The following is an 18,938-nucleotide window of genomic DNA, read 5'->3' as shown; positions in this document are numbered from 1 at the left end:
CTTTTCCTCTAACGGAAATGAAAAAAATAATAATTTTAATCTAAATTTTTATTGTTTTTTTCTAAGAAATATAATCCCATAAGTAAATTTAATCCTCGTCAAACATATTTTTTTTTGACTTTTTTTTATTCAATGACTAATTTATAATTATTATTTTGATAATCAAATTTATTTATGTTTCACTAATATTCTTGTAAAACTTATTGTAGATGACCAAATTTTTTATTCGAATACGAAATTAAATTACAATACACACAAAAAAAATAGTTTAATTTTCTATTCTTTAAACTAATGAATGAAAGAAAAAATAAAATAAGAATAAGAAATTCAAATAATTATAATAAAAGAAATCAAAAAATAATTTATGTATGAAAAAAATTAAAATATACCTTGAACTTTGATAGAAGAATCATATATACCCCTAAATAATTTTTAAAAGAACATTAGAAGTAATAAATATAAATTTAAAAATAATTTTTTAACTTCCGTTAAATGAAGAGTATATGTGAGCCATTTTGTAACGGCAGGGGTATATGTGAGCCGTTTGTATAATGGTAAGGACATATATGAGCCACTTTTATAACGAGAGGTATATCAACTCTAAATGGCAAAGTTGAGGCGTATATCAGACCCTTTTCCCTTAATTAAAGGTTCCTTTTTATAGTTTTGGGGTGCAAACTTCAAAATTCACCTTTATTTCCCTTTGATTTTTTATGTGTTTGTTTTTATATATTTTTAATCTCTTTATTAAAAATTATGACTTTGTCAATATTTATGACCTTGTCTATTTCTCAAGTGTTATTAACCCTTCCACCATTTAATTGTTTGTATATTTTGTTAAACTTATAGTGTTACTTTATATTTGAGTAATATATATATATATATATATATAAAATTTCCTAAATAATTCAAATAGAACATACATAGTTCATACATAAAAGGAAAAAGAATAATTTTAATTAATTAAAGATTAAATATATCGAGTCATATATCATCAATATTAAAATAAATAGTGAGCAAATTATTTCTTTGAAAGAAATACAGTTTTAGATTTTGCCCTTGTTGACAATTTGTACATCAACATCCTCACAATCTTGTAGAACCAAAAAGCACTTACAAGTTGTAGCCCCAAAGCCATGGCCTAGAAATTTCAATAACATTAGTAATTATTATTCCATCGCTAAAAAAATATTACGAAATTCATAGTTTATCTGTCGTTAAATAATAGGAATTTTTGAATATATGTATTGTTTGAATATAATGTAGCAATGAATTTTTTTTAATATCGATAAAAGTTATTCGTTGTTAATTCGTGTATTTTAAAAATAATTTTGATATAAATAATTTATAATATAATCGACATTTTGATGTGCCAAATATATACATTACCTTTATGATGATTGGATTATCAGCAAAAAGAGTAACATAGCTTAGATATGGCCCTCCTATCATTCTAGCAATGGAAAAAATCACTGCAAATAAAACCTGAAAATATAAAATCTTTGACTTAGAGATATCGAGTAATTCGTGAATTATTCCTTCAAATGCTACTAGAAATTAATATTTTTCTTTCCCGTGAATTATTGAAAAATTTATGTTATAAAACGTAATTTTTTTATTTATTGCCTACTGGGCTAGTCCACTCAGAGAATATAGGTTGGAAAATAGATTCACACTGAAATAGCGGAAAACTTGCAAATTTATTCAGAGGTAAATATTACTATTTTTTTATCTGTCGATTCAATTAAATATCTACGAAAATAGATAATAAACATTTTATAGTGAGAAAATAGCGATTTTTTAATAGTGAAATGAAAATGCATATGAATTAAAGTTTTGAGGAAACTAACATCAGCAGCAAAGTTAAGATCAGTGTCTCTATATCCAAGTTCTTTGAGAAGCTCTCTTAGATGAAGAAATGGACTTGAAATTTCTGTTATCCACAATGCAGCAACCATTTCTGAACCACACTGCAACAAATGAGTAAACATTTGGTAACTAACTAAAAGATAAATTATATCTCATATGATTAAACTTTCAAAATTTGCTTATTTCGATTTTTTGTAATCATGTTTTTTGATTCTTTTTTTTTTAGAGTAGCGGTTTGTCTTTAGCTAATCAATTTGAAAGAAAAAAAAAACAATTTTGCTTATAACACGATCACTCAAAAGGTGTGAACTAGTGGTTGGTAAAGTAAGTTGAGCACTAATGAGGTCTCAGGTTCAAATTCCACTAGTACGAGTTATTTCTTATAATATACTTTAGTCTTAGTTATAAAATTACCTGGTACTTGTTGTTGGTTGGAGGTGGATGGTATCTCGTGAAATTAATCAAGGTGTGTAAACTCTTTAGCTTTTTGAAAAACAATTTTTTAATTGATTACTATTTAGTGTTCAAGTGGGAACTTCGATTAAATTCGAATTGTGCACGGCAAGACGAGGTGATACTTCAAACAAATTTTTCTCTACTAAGAATGGACCAGTCCTGAGATCTCTGACTAAGAATGCACCAGTCCCACCAGTACACTACAATCCATATCGACGAAAAACCAAAAACTAATTAATTAGGAAAAAAGAAAAGAGGACTTGTAATTTAGGAGAAAAAAATATTTACCAATTTATATGCAAAGCCAGCTCCAATTCCAACAACACACACCAAATGATGAACCAAATTATCAATCCTCACTTGTTTGTCAAATAGACAACAACCAAAATCATAAATAAGATAGGCTGCTGTCACTGCAAGTGTCTTCCTCTGTTTGATTATTATTTTTACCAAAAATAATCATTATTAGATCTTAAACTTAAAAATAGCAAAAATATAATAATAAAAATTTAAGTTATATACATCGTCAATCGTTCAAACAAGACACTTTTCACAACATTGAGTAATATGTACATATATAGTCTAGTAGGTGACTGATTTTATTCAAGCTTACGTATAAAGAATATCTTACGAGTGACCTGATAAAATCTAGTAATATTAACATATCAAAGCATGTAACTGATTATATTTTTTAAAAAATTACAATTTCACATTTTAAGAATATTTACCGATACATGACACAATACTACATGATGTGTACAACTTAAATTCTTAATGTATAAATAGATCGACTTATCACGTCTAGTTTATTGTTATATAAATAGATCGACTTACCACGTCTACTTTATTGTTATATAAATAGATCGACTTACCACGTCTAGTTTATTGTTAGTACAACTCAACAACTTGAAAGGGCTAAAAGTAACCCCTTCGATTTATTTATGATAAAAAGTAAAATAAAATCTTTCAAATATGTTGTTATATATCGACTTATAACAAGAGACTAAAGTTCAAATTTCAAATTTCATTAGTCGCTAAAAATGTAAGGTGTCTAAAAATATTCGAGATAGTACATATCTGATTGAAATAATCGAAATGCACGGAAATCGAGATTAAAAAAAGATACCTGTTTGGGAGAAGATGTTGAAGCCACGGGACAAACAGGACACCTCCAATCTTGAACAGATAGTGAAGCCAAAGTCACAGCTAAAGATGCATGAATTGTAGAAACTAAACGATTGCAAAAATCAAATGAACGTTTTGGAAAAGCCTTTCTAATTAATAAAAAAAGTGTAGACCATAAAATAATTCCAAAAAAAACAATAATTATCATTGAATCTTCTTCCATTTAGAAAGAACTTTTGTTTATTTTTTCTACTTCAAAATAAAGAATATTATTATTATTATTTTTTTTGATAGAAAAATAGTAGTTATTATTCAAAGAAGTTGAGGAGCTAACAAAATATTAAAGATGCATTAATGTTTTTTTCAAGTAGCAAAAGTAGGGGTAGTTGGGGATGTTCACAAAGTAGTTGGAATTCATTATATCACAAAGTTAGCATGATGTTGCAATGCCAATTTCCCACGTATAAATAGAAATTCGTGACAGATAAATTTTATAGCTAAATAGTATATTTGCTATAGTTGAATCATCAACTTTTCTTTTTTTAGTTTGGAGCAATTTAGCGACGAATTATAGATGAAATTCATAGCTAATTCCAAATTTTCTTAGTGTATATATAATTATAAGATTACGTATGAATTCAATTGAATGTCCGAATTCATATCTTAATCCAGATCCTATATTTATACTAAGAAATCCACAAAATATATCAAAAATTTAATTGCATATATACTCACTAACACCTAATGTCGTTATTTTTACTAAGAAATTCAGTAAATATATACAAAATTTATATTTAGAATCCAGGAAAAGAAGTTGATACAAGTTATGTTTGATAAGTTCAATCGAATTCATTAATTTTTAAAATATTCACTACATATGTACCAAAAAAATTGTGCATTGATTATTGACAAAAAAAAAACTCATGTGGATATAATTAAGATAGATCCTTTCAACATAACACATTGACAACTTAATTTATCAACAAATTTCATTCAGATACTCAAATTCACGTCTGTTTCAATTGATCACTTGAGCACATAATAAAATGTTTCTATTAGATAAACTAGTTAACTATTTAAAATATGTAATTTCCTTTTTTCAAAAAGTACATATTTTTTTTTCTCCAAAAAAAAGTGTAATGTTTAATGCCATCAGCAAACTACCAAAACTGCTTTGATATTTATGGTTTGGATAGAGAGAGTCATCAATAATTAATATTTGGACATATTGCAATTAATTAAAATTAATTTGTTTTCATTTGTGATTTTGTCACACTTCCACTTGTTAAGTTTTTAGTCGTCTAGTTTTAGTGGAAGGACCATACTTTGAGTCTAAAAGTTGGATACTCAACACAAATTAAAACATCAACATCTTTAGACTTTAAGTCTATTTATATAGTTTCGTGATCGTAGTAAATATTCTTTTATTTTTAATGGATGGTTTTAGCATCACGAGTTATAAGAGCAAAGTTCTTATATGCTAATTGCTAGGAAATGTTTTTATTTTTACAGAAATTAAATTATTCGATATGAATCTAAATTAATTAAATTTCAATATAAATATCGATAATCAGGTGAGGAGAAAAGTCTAATTCAATAGGTGGCTTGTTTTCTTCTCAAGATTTCAAGGCTATGAATAGTGACGTGAAGTCTATAATTTGTGTATTGTCCATCTCCATGGATATTTCCAATTGATAAGTTGTTTCATTATATTTTGATTTTATAGTCTTTTATAAATTTGTACCTAATAATATATCTTTTTTATCATACATTTTTATAATTATTTGTTTATATTTGTAAAGTTAACAAGTGAATGTGAACTTGACTAATGGGGAAGAGCATAAACGTAAAATAAGAAGCTTTCCCTAAAGTATGATATACCATCAATAATCAATATAATACATATTTTATGTCTTTTGATTTAATTTTTATCGGTATTTATTTTTTTTTAATTTTGGATAATACTCAAATAAATATTTAAATTCGTATAAATTTAAATAAATGAACACAAACATCATATATGACATAATATATGTAAAAAGCCATGTAGAACACAAATTGTCATGTAAGACATCATATAGAAATGTAAATGTCTACCTGTTCAACTTTATACAAGTTTCTATTTATGCCAATCAAAATTATTAAACAGAAATTTCAGTTGAGGCCAAGTTAAACAATTACACATAGAAAGTCATGTCAGACACAAATTGCCAGGTAAATTGCCACGTAGAATCGCATATTCTATTTATCGAGCTTTATACAAATTTAAATATTTATATTGTATGCAAATCCAAAATTGAATAATTCATGAGCTAAATATCTTTTTTTTTCCAACAATTTTTCTCTCACACTCACACCATTTATTCAATCAAATTTTCTGATGAATTTTCTTGTGATTGAAACTATGAATTTGTGATCGAATCAAAAGCTGTGATTGTTAGAGTTCTGCTGAGGATCAAGAGCTTTTTTTTTCTCTACAAAACTTTGTAATTCAGGTGTGAAATATTCTACTTTTTTTTCTTCATGTTGATTAATTAACTTTATTCCCTAATTTTTTAAGCTTATTAAATGAAGAAACAGTTAATTTTATCAAAAATCATCTGACTAAAATTTTTGTTTCTAGTATTTTTCAGTATTGAATTATAATTTATTCGAAATTCTAATAGAACAAATTTCAATTTCTTTTTATGAGGTCTCATGTTTGAATTCCAGCTGTTAATAGTTTCTGCGATCACTCTGCGTGATTTGCTAAACCAATAGGAATAGGTGACATAGCCCCGAGAACCGTGACCTCCTGGTTACATGACAAATAATTTCACGAGCAACAATTATTACTTTGTGAAATCAATATAGTGTTAAAGTGTGACCATCTTATCTAAAAGTTGAGAGAGAATATATTTTTATTATTTGGTTATATTCTCAACACACACCCTCGTGTGTGGCCTTGATTTTTTTTCATTGGCCAAACATGTGGATTTTTTTTTTTTGATTTGGATGGCGGTGAGATTCGATCTCAGTTTGCCTGCTCTGATACTATGTTGAAGTATGTGATCGTCTCATCTAAAAGCTTAAGCTGTTAGAGAGAGCACACTTTTATTATTTGATTATGTTCTCGACTATATATAATCTAATAGTTAGTGTAACAAATTTCAAATTAGGCAAAATGAGCTCTTTGCAAGGGCCTGTTGTTTGTCCTCTGGTTCATGGAAAGCAAACAGGTAGACTCAGTTCACCTATAGTAAAGGCTAAGATGCTGAGGAGTACTGAGTTTTGGGGATTTAATGGGATACATAGACGGCGGATTAATGTGGTTCGTCTACCACGATCACGTATAAGCAAGTTGATCGGATGTAGTTTCAATTCATCATCAAATGACAGTGGTGGCATGGCCGGGAATTTTAATGAAAGTGATGCTGATTATGTGAATTCTAGTGTGGTTGAAGCTGGTATGTTGATTTTTATCGTACGTGTTCAGTGTGATATTTCTCTGTTTTGTGTTTGACGTTTTGTTTTGTTGTATAGATATGTGTTGTTTGGATGATTTGTCACGTTGTTTGTAGTATTCTTGCCATGATTCTCTTCATTTCCGTTATTTCTTTCTTTATACTACTTTAGTCTCCGAGGGTCTATCTAAAACAAGTTCTCTACCTCTAAGGTTTGCGTACACTCTACCCTCCCCAGACCATGGGATTACACTGGATATGTTGTTGTTATGTGTTTGTTTTCTTTAGTACAAGTGGTTAAAACTATATCTTCGCTTTAATATTGATTGGAAACGACTGATCATGCTGAATTTCATCGATCTCCTGTATGCCGCACTTTTTAGTGCTAGATTGTGTCTTAAGTACTGCTTCGCGTAACTTAAGACACAATCAATCAACAAGTCGATCTCAACACGTGTCAAAGTGAAATTTGTGATGAAATTTTGTGGTGACTTCCGTATTATCTTATGTAGTTGAAGTGCAAAGCGGGAAAGATGGTTTCATGATCAAGATGAGAGATGGAAGGCATGTGAAATGCGTCCATAACAATCCGCAGGGGGTTCATGTACATAATTATGCTCCAAACCCCGCTATTGTGCTAAGAATGGAGGATGGGACGGGGCTGCTTCTTCCTATAATTGTTTGTATGTACATGATTCATTTATCGTCTTAGTGAACGTACAGTCGCTTGGGAGTGTTCTCCGAGTAATGTTGTGTCTATTTTATGCAACAGTGGAGATGTCTAGTTTGCTGCTGATGGCCGCTATACGCAATGTCCAACTTGTATGTGTTCTGTTTTATATCAATTCTGATAAGTCCATTCAGTGAATGTTACAGTAAACATCGGTTTTATGCTTTCAGGCCAGACCAACAATGTATCAAGTTTTGAATGAAATGGTCGAAAAGATGGGCTACACAGTAAGCTTGTCGTTTGTGCATTTACCAGTAAATGCTACAGTTTTTCAAGCTTAATCTGACAGATGTAATTTGAAGGTTAAACTTGTTCGAGTTACCAAGAGAGAGAACGAGACGTATCTTGCTCAGTTACATCTAACCAAGGTAGTGTAAAATATACTAGTTGCTGAATGTTGAACCGATTATGTGTACATTTACGGTAGTATGCAGCTTTAACAACTTTCATGTGGTTGTGCTAACAGTTAGATAACAATGCTGAGAGTATTAGCTTCGATCTTCGTCCTTCTGATGCAATCAACATCGCTGTGAAATGCAAGGTAAAGTACTTTTTTGATATTGTTGATGGTAATGGCCACATTATTATTCTCAATGCATGTTGTAAGCTTTTATGTCCATCCTCATAGGCAAGAAACGAATTGCTAACGAAATTGAAAATATTTTTTTCCTCTTTCCCCTGCCTTTTCCGCTTTTTTTGTGTTCCAACTACAATAACCTCAAAACATTACAAGTATCAGACTATCGGTACAAATTGTGGACAATGAAGTCGTTAAACAATCTCTTTGAAGCACAAAGTGAAGTTTTATTTACAAGGTGTCTGTAGAATTATTTGTGAATCAAATCACAACAGTTGAAGTATCGTGTTGTTTTTAATTTTTCTAGGTGGCTATACAAGTCAATAGAAACTTAGCGTACAGTGATGGCGTGAGGATAGTTGAGTGTGCAGATCCTGCACCGCGTGCTGCCACTTCTGACGTACCATTGTTCAGCGGGGTTGACAAGTAAGTTGGTGTTTTGCTGATATCCTTTTCAAAATGAGTTGCATTTGGAAAGTAGGGGGAAATTGTTTTATGTTCTATTAGGTTTGGGCGGTTGAAATTTGAATGATAAGTCGTCTAATTGTTCACGCCTAATGTTGGAGGGCATAAATATCAGCTGAGGGCCAAGCTGAACTGTCACTTTGGTGAAATTACACGGGATATGTTGTTATTATTGATATTTCTGCTTTCAGATGTGACGATGATGCCTTAATATAATACCGTTTTTTTGAACAAAATATAGTTCTGACTAGCATTTTTGATTCAGATCCGCTGGGCAGCCATCCATGGATGAAAAGGAGTTTATTCTTGTGCGGAACATGCTGGTTGCTGCAGTGGAAGTACGATACAAAGATGCAGGTTTTAACTTCCTCCGTCCTAAAATAAGTGTTGCTTTTGTTCTTTAAAAAGTCAATTTGACTAATTTTCGAAGCTAAATTTGAATGGATAAACTCAACATTTTTAAAATTATGATACTCAAAAGTTATACAAAAACTACTGTAGTATGCAATTCATCTCATGTCAATATGATGAAAACATACCTTTTAAAATATGGTCAAAGTTTGCATAGTTTCAATTTCGAGAAGTGAAATGCGATAGATAATTTGGTACGGGGGGAGTCGTTTTTAATGTATAGATGGCAAGTTGTACTTGCGTGGAAACTTGCAGGGAGGGTTTTACAGTGGATGATAGATATTGGCATGACAACATGTTGTCGCCAACCAGATTGGATCTAAAAATCGAGTTTGCTGACTGTTAAATATATGATGGGGTACAAGTTAGTTTGAAAACATAGATGTCAGTTGAAGTCAAGTTAAATGACATATTTATATATTATGCTGATGTTTTCTCGGTTATTGTAGCTCTTTGGAGGGACAAGCTTACTCAACTTCGATCCAACAAGAACTGGACATAGCAAGGTGTGTTATATTTTTTTTTCCGCAAATCTCATAGACTCTTTTTCTTCCTATATACATCGAATTCTTTCGATTTAAACAAGTTTGGATTAAAAAAATTTAATTCCTATAAGAAAATTGTTTCATTTCTAATTTGACAGGATTGTTGCAGTTTGTTGAAGCAAAGAACTCGATATGTATATAGAAACCATTTATCGATACGATCAAACATTGAAGATCAATTATATATACTCTTCCTCAAATATGTATATATTGTGTATTTGTATAGACTATAATTCTAATGTTAAGAAGAAAAAGCTAAATATAAGTGTCGAGTGGCCTATTAAAAGTTTTATATTCGAAAGATATTAATTTATCATGGTTAAATTATAAACTATCTATTTATAGTTTAGTCATATGGGAAGAAATGTGTTATGTATACATTAGTTTGGTTTCAACATTAGATGTGGTTGAACTTTTGTTTTTCTCTAATTAACGTGAAAATGTGTGTTAATTATATATATGAAAGAAATATGTTATATTCATTATAGTTTAGTGTAAATATTGGGTGCGAATAAATTTTTATCTTTCTTCTAATTGAAGTGTATTTACTATTTATGATTCAATTGTTATTATTAGTTTAGTGTAAATACTGAGTGTAGGTTAATTTTCATCTTCTCCCAAATACCTCAACATATGATCTTATGAGTAAACAACAACAATATTGAATCTTTAATTTAAGTAGAAATATGTGAAATATTGAGCAGAATAACTTGTATTTTTTTTTCCTATGTGATGATGGTGGAGAAATTATTTCAATAGAAAGGAAATATAATTATGAAGAAGTCAAATAAATAATAATAGAGAAAAAAATTATAGCAACACATACTAATTACCATGATAACTGAAATATTAATGAAATAAAAAACAATAATTAAACTAAAGAATAATAATATTTTTTTAAAAAATAGATAAAATAATACTACTTATTAATTTTCGATTCTAATTTTCACTCTCCATATATTCTTTATCTAGGAATATATCCTTATCCTGTCTAGTAGCAATATCCTTTTTATGGTCAGTGTCACTCTCTTTCCAAGTCATCATATTTTATTTTGGGAATTACTTTTGTGTATTCCCTTCTTATTTGATCCTTTTTTTGCAATTAATTTTTAACGTGGCGAGAATTTGAATGTATATTTTACTTATGTTATAAAATTAAAGTGTTTTTAAGTTCAATTAATGAGTATTTTTAAGATTATTAATAGCTTGAAGTTAAACACATCAAATTTTGAATATTTTTTTCATATGAAACTATGAGATTCAACGTTACTTAATTAATGATATAGAAGAGGCCAGAAGCATTAGATATCTCTTTGTCAATGTGCCTACTTTTAGTCGAGAGTATTTTATGAAATCTTTGTATTTTTTTTATGTTAATTTTGTTTATTTTTATTTTTAAAAATTAACAATTTAAAATACTCAGAAGAGATAAAATAAAATTAATTGATATTTGAAGTTATTCGTGAGTAGGGTTTATTCATATTAATTAACACAAACACTGACAAATTACTCTTCAACACTCACCATCCAAACACCAAAACAATGGCCGCCATTTTCTCTCAGTTATCTTCTCTCTGTTCACCGGAAAACCTCTCCTTCTCCTCCGTTTACACTCTCTCCCACTCCGGCAAGCAATCGTCTCACTTTTCCGGTGTAATCTCACCTTCTCCGGTCACATTTCCGGCGATACGTCAACGCATCTCATGCCAAACCACCTCTTCAGCTGCAGCTCCTTCTTCCTCAGTTATTGCAAAAGGTCCCTTCAATTTCCTTGATTTTTTCTGTTTTGTTTTGTTTCCGTTTGTTTAAATTGAACTTTATTTTTCCTTTGGAGCTGTCGATTTGATTGATTTTGTAATGCAAGGTTTGATTATGCTTGAAAAATGTGGTGGGCGTTCGGTTCTTTGATTCGGTTTAATTAAATTTCCGTTCGGTTCTTCGGTATTCAGTTTTAAAAAAGTGTGCATCATATTTATACCAACCAAACTAATATCGGTTCGATTTTTTCTACTTCGTTTCGGTTAAGTTTGGTGATTTTAAATTGATTTTTTGGTGTGAATAAAAATGAAAGTGGAAATATGATGAAGTGAAGCTAACAAGCGATTGCTAGTTGCTACAATGAACAGAAGCTAACAAGTGTTTGCTACAATAATAGTTTCAGACTTAATTGTCATTATAATGTTATATCAGTAAAATAATTTTTTGTTGTAAAGGGCTAGCTAAAGTCAGTGTTGTGAAAAGCGCAAAAAGCGCGCTTCAAAGCGAGGCGACACCAGTGCGCTTCTTTCTCCTGAGGCGATGCAATCTGAAAAAGGCGCTCGCTTTAGATAAAAAAGTGAGAAGCTACACTAAGGCAAAAGCGTGCTTTTTATAAAAAAGCGACAATTAGGGTTTTTTTTGAAAAAAATTAGGTTTTTCTTTTTTAAAAAATCTGAAATATACAATATAACTTAATTTTTCTTTCACGACTCTTCTTTCGCTTCTTCTCTCTCACGACCGCGACTGAGACTGTGTCTCTCTTCACACCTCGATTGCGACTTTAGGTAAGTTTTAATCGATGTTTATTAGTTCTCTCTGTGAGTTCCTTTTCTCCTGAAATATACAATCTTCGTCTTTGCTTCAACTCTGTGAGTTTCTTTTCTCTTCACGATGCGACTGCTGTAGTTTTCTTCTTCTTCTCTTCATCTCTGCTGCCTCCTCTGTTTTTTTCAATTCTTTTGCTTTTTTTTCTCGTTTTTATTTTGTGATCAGTGTGTATGTTAGCAGCTCTTTTTTTTGACCCTTTTGATGATGAAGAAGGTGATGATCAATTCTAACCCTTGGTTATGGCACTTGAAGAGTTTGAGGATCTTGTTGAAGAATAGGAGTTTGAGTCTTTGTGATTTAATTATGTTTTTGATTTTTTGCTTTATATGTTATGACTTATGAGTATTATTGACTATCTATTTTCTTTTAATCTAAGACTATATTACCTCTATTTAGTTATTTAATATTTTTTTATTTTTATACTAAATGTCGCTTTTTTAAAAAAAATGTGCGCTTCACTTCACGCTTTTCGCTTCTGTGAAGCAAGCCCTCGTCGCTTTTTTCCGCTTCTCGCCTCCCAAAACATTGGCTAAAGTAAGAAGTTTAAATGGGTCATGTAAATATATTGAGTAAAAAATGTATAATTATTATTAATTAAGCAATATTATTAAATATTTTTAAATTTATTTAATAAAACTTTGGTTCTTCGGTACACCGTAGTTTCGGGACCATTGCACCGAACTCCGAACCGAAGTTCCAAAAATAAAGAATCAATTTCGAACTGAAGAACCGAAATAATTCGATTCGGTTTGATTTTTCGATATTTATGCCCACCCTTAGTCATAACCACAAAATCCTGTTTCAATTTTAGCTGGACTTTTGTACACTTGTTTTAGGTGCTCTTAAGCCAAAATAGCTTTTAGTAAGCAGTTTTATAGTGATTGTGTAGAATGAAAAAAAAATGTTGTTATGCACTTGTTTTTAAGTCAAAATAACAAAAATAAGTCGAAAGACGTAAGCTAGAAATACTAAATTTTTAGCTATTGGCTATAAGTTGTAAGCTCATTCAACCAGGCTTAGAGTCTAGTTTGTATAATCCTTATTGAAGCCTAGTACTTGATGAGTTATCCATCTAAAGAAAAATGCTTTGAGTGACTGTGAGAATGCCTATACTGTGACAAAGAAAAAGTACTTAATAAAAAAAAAGTCAAGCAGAATTTGTAACTTCCTTGTTTAATTTAATTATTAACTTCCTTGTTTAATTTAATTATCCGAAACTCAGATTCTTTTCTCTTGTATCTTTGTCTAAATGAGCTATATTGTTGCTTATACTCATATCCTGGTCTAGGAAGTCTATTTTTATCATCCACATTGAATAATCGAGCTTGTTTGCTTTCTGCTTCATTTGTGGTTGAGTGTGTTTTTGGCAGATGGTAAATCGATTCCTTGATGATATCTTTGTTGATGAAATGATTTTCAGAGTCTGATTACATCGAGTCTTTCGGAAATTTTTATTTTCCAACAAAAGAGAAAGAAATAATTCTGAACATGTTCGAATATGTGTTATTAAGTACAACTTCTTATCAGAGTCTGCTGAGGTTGAATATTTCTAACATGTCTTTTAAATTTTCTATTCCAGGAACTGCCAATCAAAAGGACTTTCTACACATTAATGATTTCGATAAAATCACTATTTTGAACATCTTGGATCGAGCCAGAGAGGTTAAAGAGTTCCTAAAATCAGGAGAGAGGACATATCTCCCATTCAAGGGTAAAACTATGGCGATGATTTTTGCTAAGCCTTCCATGAGGACACGTGTTTCTTTTGAGACAGGTTTTTACTTGCTTGGAGGACATGCAATCTATTTGGGACCAAATGATATACAGATGGGTAAGCGGGAAGAAACTCGTGATGTTGCCCGTGTTCTTTCTCGCTATAATGATATCATTATGGCTAGAGTTTTTGCTCATCAGGTATGCTGGTGAGTTTTCTGTTGTGACTTTTTCCTGGTGCTTGGTAAGAATCAAGGCTTATAACAAACATGACATAATATTTTTATATGTCGTAGTCTTATAGTTGTCCAGTCCACTTTTTTCCATCTTTGATCAAAGTTGTTGTTGGCAACAACACCGAGTGAAATCCCACAAAGCCGCTTTTGGCAACTCCATATAATAGTTAAAACAAATGTGTTCTTTTTTACTGGGCCAGTGAGGAGGAGGTTGGGGGTGGTGCAAAGAGAAGTGTCACATCCCGCCACTTCACAATCAAATTTTGCACTCAGATAGGGGCAGAAGAGACTAGAGTTGTGGAGAGGTTTGCGGAGAACTCTAGAATCTTCTAAATCATTCAAGAAGGCTATAGAATTCCTTACAATTCTCTAGAATAACTTAGATAGTTTCCAAGAAAGTCTTTGAATTCCCGGGAAGTGTAGAGAATTCTAGAATAGGACTAAAGTGTAATTATTGAAGGGACTTGTAAAGTAATTATTATTTATACTTAGTCCCCTAGGAAGTAGTATATATAGAGGGTCTCTCATTTGTAAATCATCCAACAAGTTGTAAGCAATCTTCCAAAGTTAATACAAAAACCTTCTTGAAAGCTCTTTTTTTTTTTAAAGTCTTCCTTTCATTCTCTTAGCGATCTTAGTGTTAAATGCTTACTTGAGCTGAAAGATTCGTGAGTAAATTGTCAAGTGCCGCACGGAACATTAGTTAGAACTCTAAGTCTGTGACAGAAGGCTCATTTATATTTGGTGATCCTACAAACTTTGTAATGATTAAACTTTGTTGACATTTGACTCCACGGACATCAAACTGTTTTTGTTTTTGTTGTTCCTTTTTCTCTAGGTTTACAATGATGTTAACCATCAATGATTGCTCAAATTTGGCCCTAGCTTTATTTCTAATTTACTATATTTTACAGATGATGGCAATTCGATGATGTTGTTGTACCTCTCCCAGCAAGTTAATTAAGTGTAGCCATTCATGTCTAATTTTCTTTAGGCGTTGCTTAAATAGAAATGTGGGCTGAATTATCTGTCCACTGAGTTTAGGAACATTTTCCCCTTTTCTTCCATTCCTACTGCAAATCAAATATTGGTATCCATTGTATTTTTTTTTTGCAGGACATTCTTGATCTAGCTAAATATGCAACTGTGCCTGTGATCAATGGCTTGACAGACTATAACCATCCTTGTCAAATAATGGCTGATGCCCTTACAATGATTGAACATGTCGGCCAGCTGGAAGGAACTAAGGTTAGCTCTTTTTTAGTTTTCCTGATGAAATAATTACGTTCACCTAGAAAATACAAAAAGAGTAGATCTCGATCATAAGGCATTAAGCTCCTGTACATGTTCACCTGCACTTCTAAACAGAAAAAAATGAGCATAAAGAATCCAAAAAGTGTTCTATATGATCAACATTGTTCTTCTTACAAGTTGCACCAACTAAAATGATTTATTAAACAAAGGGTGGTGGATGTGGAAGTTAAAACACCTCAAACATCTCATATTTTCTTTGAGATAATCTCAACCATGTTTAGTTGTATTGGTAAATAGATTTTAATAATCTAATTGTGGCTGCTAATTTAGGTTGTCTATGTTGGAGATGGAAATAACATAGTGCATTCGTGGCTGCTTCTGGCTGCGGTGATTCCATTCCACTTTGTTTGCGCCTGCCCTAAAGGTTTTCAACCTGATCAGAATACAGTTGAGAAAGCACGACAAGCTGGAGTCAGCAAAATCGAGATAACTAATGATCCAAAAGAAGCTGTTAAAGACGCTGATGTTGTCTATGCAGATGTTTGGGCCAGTATGGGACAAAAGGAAGAAGCCGCACATCGCCGCCAAGTATTTCAAGGATTCCAGGTAGGAGCATGAGAAATGAAAATCTTAAACCAACTGTGCCCTAACTTGGCAAATAAACTCGTACTCTGACTGTATTTCAGATGCATGTATTGTTGATGTACTGAAACATGTTTGACATTATTTTTATACAGGTGGATGAACAACTTATGAAACTAGCTGGAAAAAAAGCGTACTTTATGCATTGTTTGCCTGCAGAAAGAGGAGTGGAAGTTACTGACGGTGTGATCGAAGCACCAAACTCCATTGTGTTCCCTCAAGCTGAGAATCGCATGCATGCGCAAAATGCAATAATGCTTCATGTTCTTGGCTTGTAAATGCCCATCATTTGATTTAAAACACAACCTTCTTAGGAACTAGAAGCAAATTGTTTCTTTTCTCCCTAAAACAATACTTTGATTGGAACGTTGAAGAATTTAGATCATCATTGTCCATATAATTTGATCTATTCTAGTATTAATTTGACACTCATTGAAAATATTCACTTTGAAAATATTTTGTTATCTTATTAAGCAAGCTATTAATTATTTGAATCTAGACGGCGTCTGAGAATGGTAGAATTACCTTATAAGGGAGAGAGATTGTTTACGAAAGAACCTTAGTCAAGTGCATCAAATTTAAGTAATAAATCATGTAATAAAAGAAGAAAGCATAGCAGTTAGCAAAAGGAAAATTATATGAAATGATAAATATTTATAGATATTATTTTATTTAGCCACAATTTCATATTTATGCTAGCTGCATAATTTCTGTATGATGTTCTTGTTTAATATCTGGATCTAATCAAGTTATAATGAATTCTTATTATAGTTCTTAAATCTTTTGTCACAAGTTTTGACTTGGTTTCGAGATGGTGGTACAGTCTGATAATACACTGTTAATGGTAGCGAGCATGTGGTATTGTAAGTCCCCGTTAATTGTTGAAGAAAGGGGCAGCCTGAAACCCATGTTAGAACTGCTATATATTACCATGTATATTATTGTGACAGACCTCATGCTTGAGTAAAAGTTTACCATACAGCCAAAACTTAGGATAAAAAATTTAAAAACTATAATACTTTTCAAGTATAACTTGGTCATGTGCAAAGCAAGATCTAGATGACCGAGCGGACTACCGCCAGCATGTAGATCCTGTTATGTATATGCTTATCCTAGCTTTTTGTATACAATTTATTGATACATTTTCATTTGTATAAGTTATAAAAAATTCATAATAACTTACGCTGTTTGTATATTGACAAGTGAAATATATGAACAAAATTTATATAAACTCTTTATTTGTATATTGGCTTATAGTAAATGAAACTATAGTTGTGAAACATAATAATTAAAATGTAGTCAAGCAAGATATTCTCTAAACTTACTAACTTTCTATCCTAATACGTAACTCATTTAAAGTCATGTCCTTAACAATATGAATCGCCTCTTTCCAATAGTTTTTCGGCTTATATGTACCACACCACGCACACCCTACAGTCAAGCTCCCGCGTCTTCTCATTTAAGCATTGGCACACCACCCGTGCACATATCTAAATTATATTCGACTCACTTTCCTTTTATGAGTCACAATAATAAGTAATACGATTATTATACCACAATGCTCATATGAATTGATATATATATATATATATATATCCAACTTTCCCATTATGAGTCACAATAATAAATAATACGATTATTGTACTACAACACTAATATCAGTTGATATATATATATATATATATATTTATTTTGATAAATGAGAGTAAACGCTTAATAAAATATGTCTCTCTTTAGACATTAAAATTGATGAAATAAAAATGATTTTTTAAAAATAGGATTATTATTAAGAAATAGAAACCAAAATTGGAATCACACATAGAAAGCATTTTCAGTGCGACGAGTGTGAGGTGAAGATGTTCAGAAACCAGTACGACGCCGACGTGAAGACATGGTCGCCGGCGGGAAGGTATTTCTGGTAGAAATAAGGTTCAGCAGCAAGGCTAATTCCTAACTTTCTTCTCACCAGAAGTTTTTCAAAGTTGATCATCTTATCGGTGTCGCAATAGCTGGAATCACCGCCGACGGCCGTGTGCTTTCTCGGTATATGTTTTCGGAGTGTATCAATTATGGTTATTCTTATGAATCAGCGTTGCCTGTTGATCGACTTGTTGTTCAGCTCACTGATAAAGCTCAGGTGAGAAAATGTTTGTCAAAATCCCTAATTTGTGTTCTGCAAATTGCAATTGCTTCTGCTAAACTGTTGTTGTGTGTGTGTGCGCGCTATTATTGTTTGTTGATGAAGTGAAATGCTGTATTTGGATTGTGGAAATTGAAGGGTTAGAGTTTTAGTTTGGATGTTCGATTTGGTTCCTTCTCAGTACCCTTGTATTTAGTGAAATGAATTTGGATTTTAGCTGGGATTGAAAAACAATAACCGTAGAAGCTGCTCATGCTTTAAGTCGTTCTGTTAGCACTATGCAGCAGTGCTAGCAGAAAGGAGAAGGGTGGAGTTAAAGTGTGTAGTTCATATTGGAAAAATGGATACATTACTCCAGGAGCAAAACTTTGCTCTCGATATATCCGTGGTTATTACTAGGAATTAGCTGTGTTTTTACATTGTCAAGTATCGTTTCTCCAATATAAGCGATAACGTTTCTTTCATTTATTATTACTTCAAATCTTTGTTTAACCACCAGCTCTGAGCCTCTGACCACCCCCAGGAACAAGTTTTTGATCTTGACATGTCTGTTTATTACTATGATATTTATGAATTAGCTGTGTTCTTACATAGTCATATATAGCGTTCTTTTCATTTATTAGTACTTCAATTCTTTGTTTGACCACCAGACTTCCTGTTCATTCGTTTTTCTTTTTGGCGAGTAAGCTATAATATTTTTCAAATAAAAAGGGAGGGTCATAGTGTGTTCCATATATTATCTATGT

The 18,938-nt window shown here is 31.4% G+C and overlaps 3 protein-coding genes across 3 annotated transcripts; 2 read left to right on the top strand and 1 right to left on the bottom strand.

Moving 5' to 3' along the window:
* Positions 1 to 953: 953 nt before the first annotated feature.
* LOC107005654 lies at positions 954 to 3,777 on the bottom strand. The gene is made up of 5 exons (XM_015204296.2): positions 3,452 to 3,777; positions 2,614 to 2,754; positions 1,851 to 1,970; positions 1,390 to 1,485; positions 954 to 1,141 (listed from the first exon to the last, which is right to left on the bottom strand). Exons 1-5 carry the CDS (start codon positions 3,671 to 3,673, stop codon positions 1,022 to 1,024), a joined length of 699 nt encoding a protein of 232 aa, XP_015059782.1. The 5' UTR covers positions 3,674 to 3,777; the 3' UTR covers positions 954 to 1,021.
* Positions 3,778 to 5,744: 1,967 nt separating this feature from the next.
* LOC107005480 (bifunctional nuclease 1-like) lies at positions 5,745 to 9,917 on the top strand. The gene is made up of 11 exons (XM_015204080.2): positions 5,745 to 5,945; positions 6,609 to 6,896; positions 7,406 to 7,576; positions 7,666 to 7,715; positions 7,794 to 7,850; positions 7,926 to 7,991; positions 8,090 to 8,164; positions 8,508 to 8,626; positions 8,931 to 9,022; positions 9,526 to 9,582; positions 9,720 to 9,917. Exons 2-10 carry the CDS (start codon positions 6,614 to 6,616, stop codon positions 9,576 to 9,578), a joined length of 966 nt encoding a protein of 321 aa, XP_015059566.1. The 5' UTR covers positions 5,745 to 5,945; positions 6,609 to 6,613; the 3' UTR covers positions 9,579 to 9,582; positions 9,720 to 9,917.
* Positions 9,918 to 11,090: 1,173 nt separating this feature from the next.
* On the top strand, positions 11,091 to 16,493 carry LOC107007504 (ornithine carbamoyltransferase, chloroplastic-like). Its single transcript, XM_015206151.2, has 5 exons — positions 11,091 to 11,377; positions 13,787 to 14,121; positions 15,273 to 15,404; positions 15,741 to 16,016; positions 16,148 to 16,493. Exons 1-5 carry the CDS (start codon positions 11,164 to 11,166, stop codon positions 16,328 to 16,330), a joined length of 1,140 nt encoding a protein of 379 aa, XP_015061637.1. The 5' UTR covers positions 11,091 to 11,163; the 3' UTR covers positions 16,331 to 16,493.
* Positions 16,494 to 18,938: the final 2,445 nt, after the last annotated feature.

The sequence above is a fragment of the Solanum pennellii genome, chromosome 12 (assembly GCF_001406875.1).
Source record: "Solanum pennellii chromosome 12, SPENNV200".
Classification (NCBI taxonomy): Eukaryota; Viridiplantae; Streptophyta; class Magnoliopsida; order Solanales; family Solanaceae; genus Solanum; species Solanum pennellii.
Note: the sequence above shows the minus strand (reverse complement) of the source record. Positions and strands in the feature narration are given on the sequence as shown.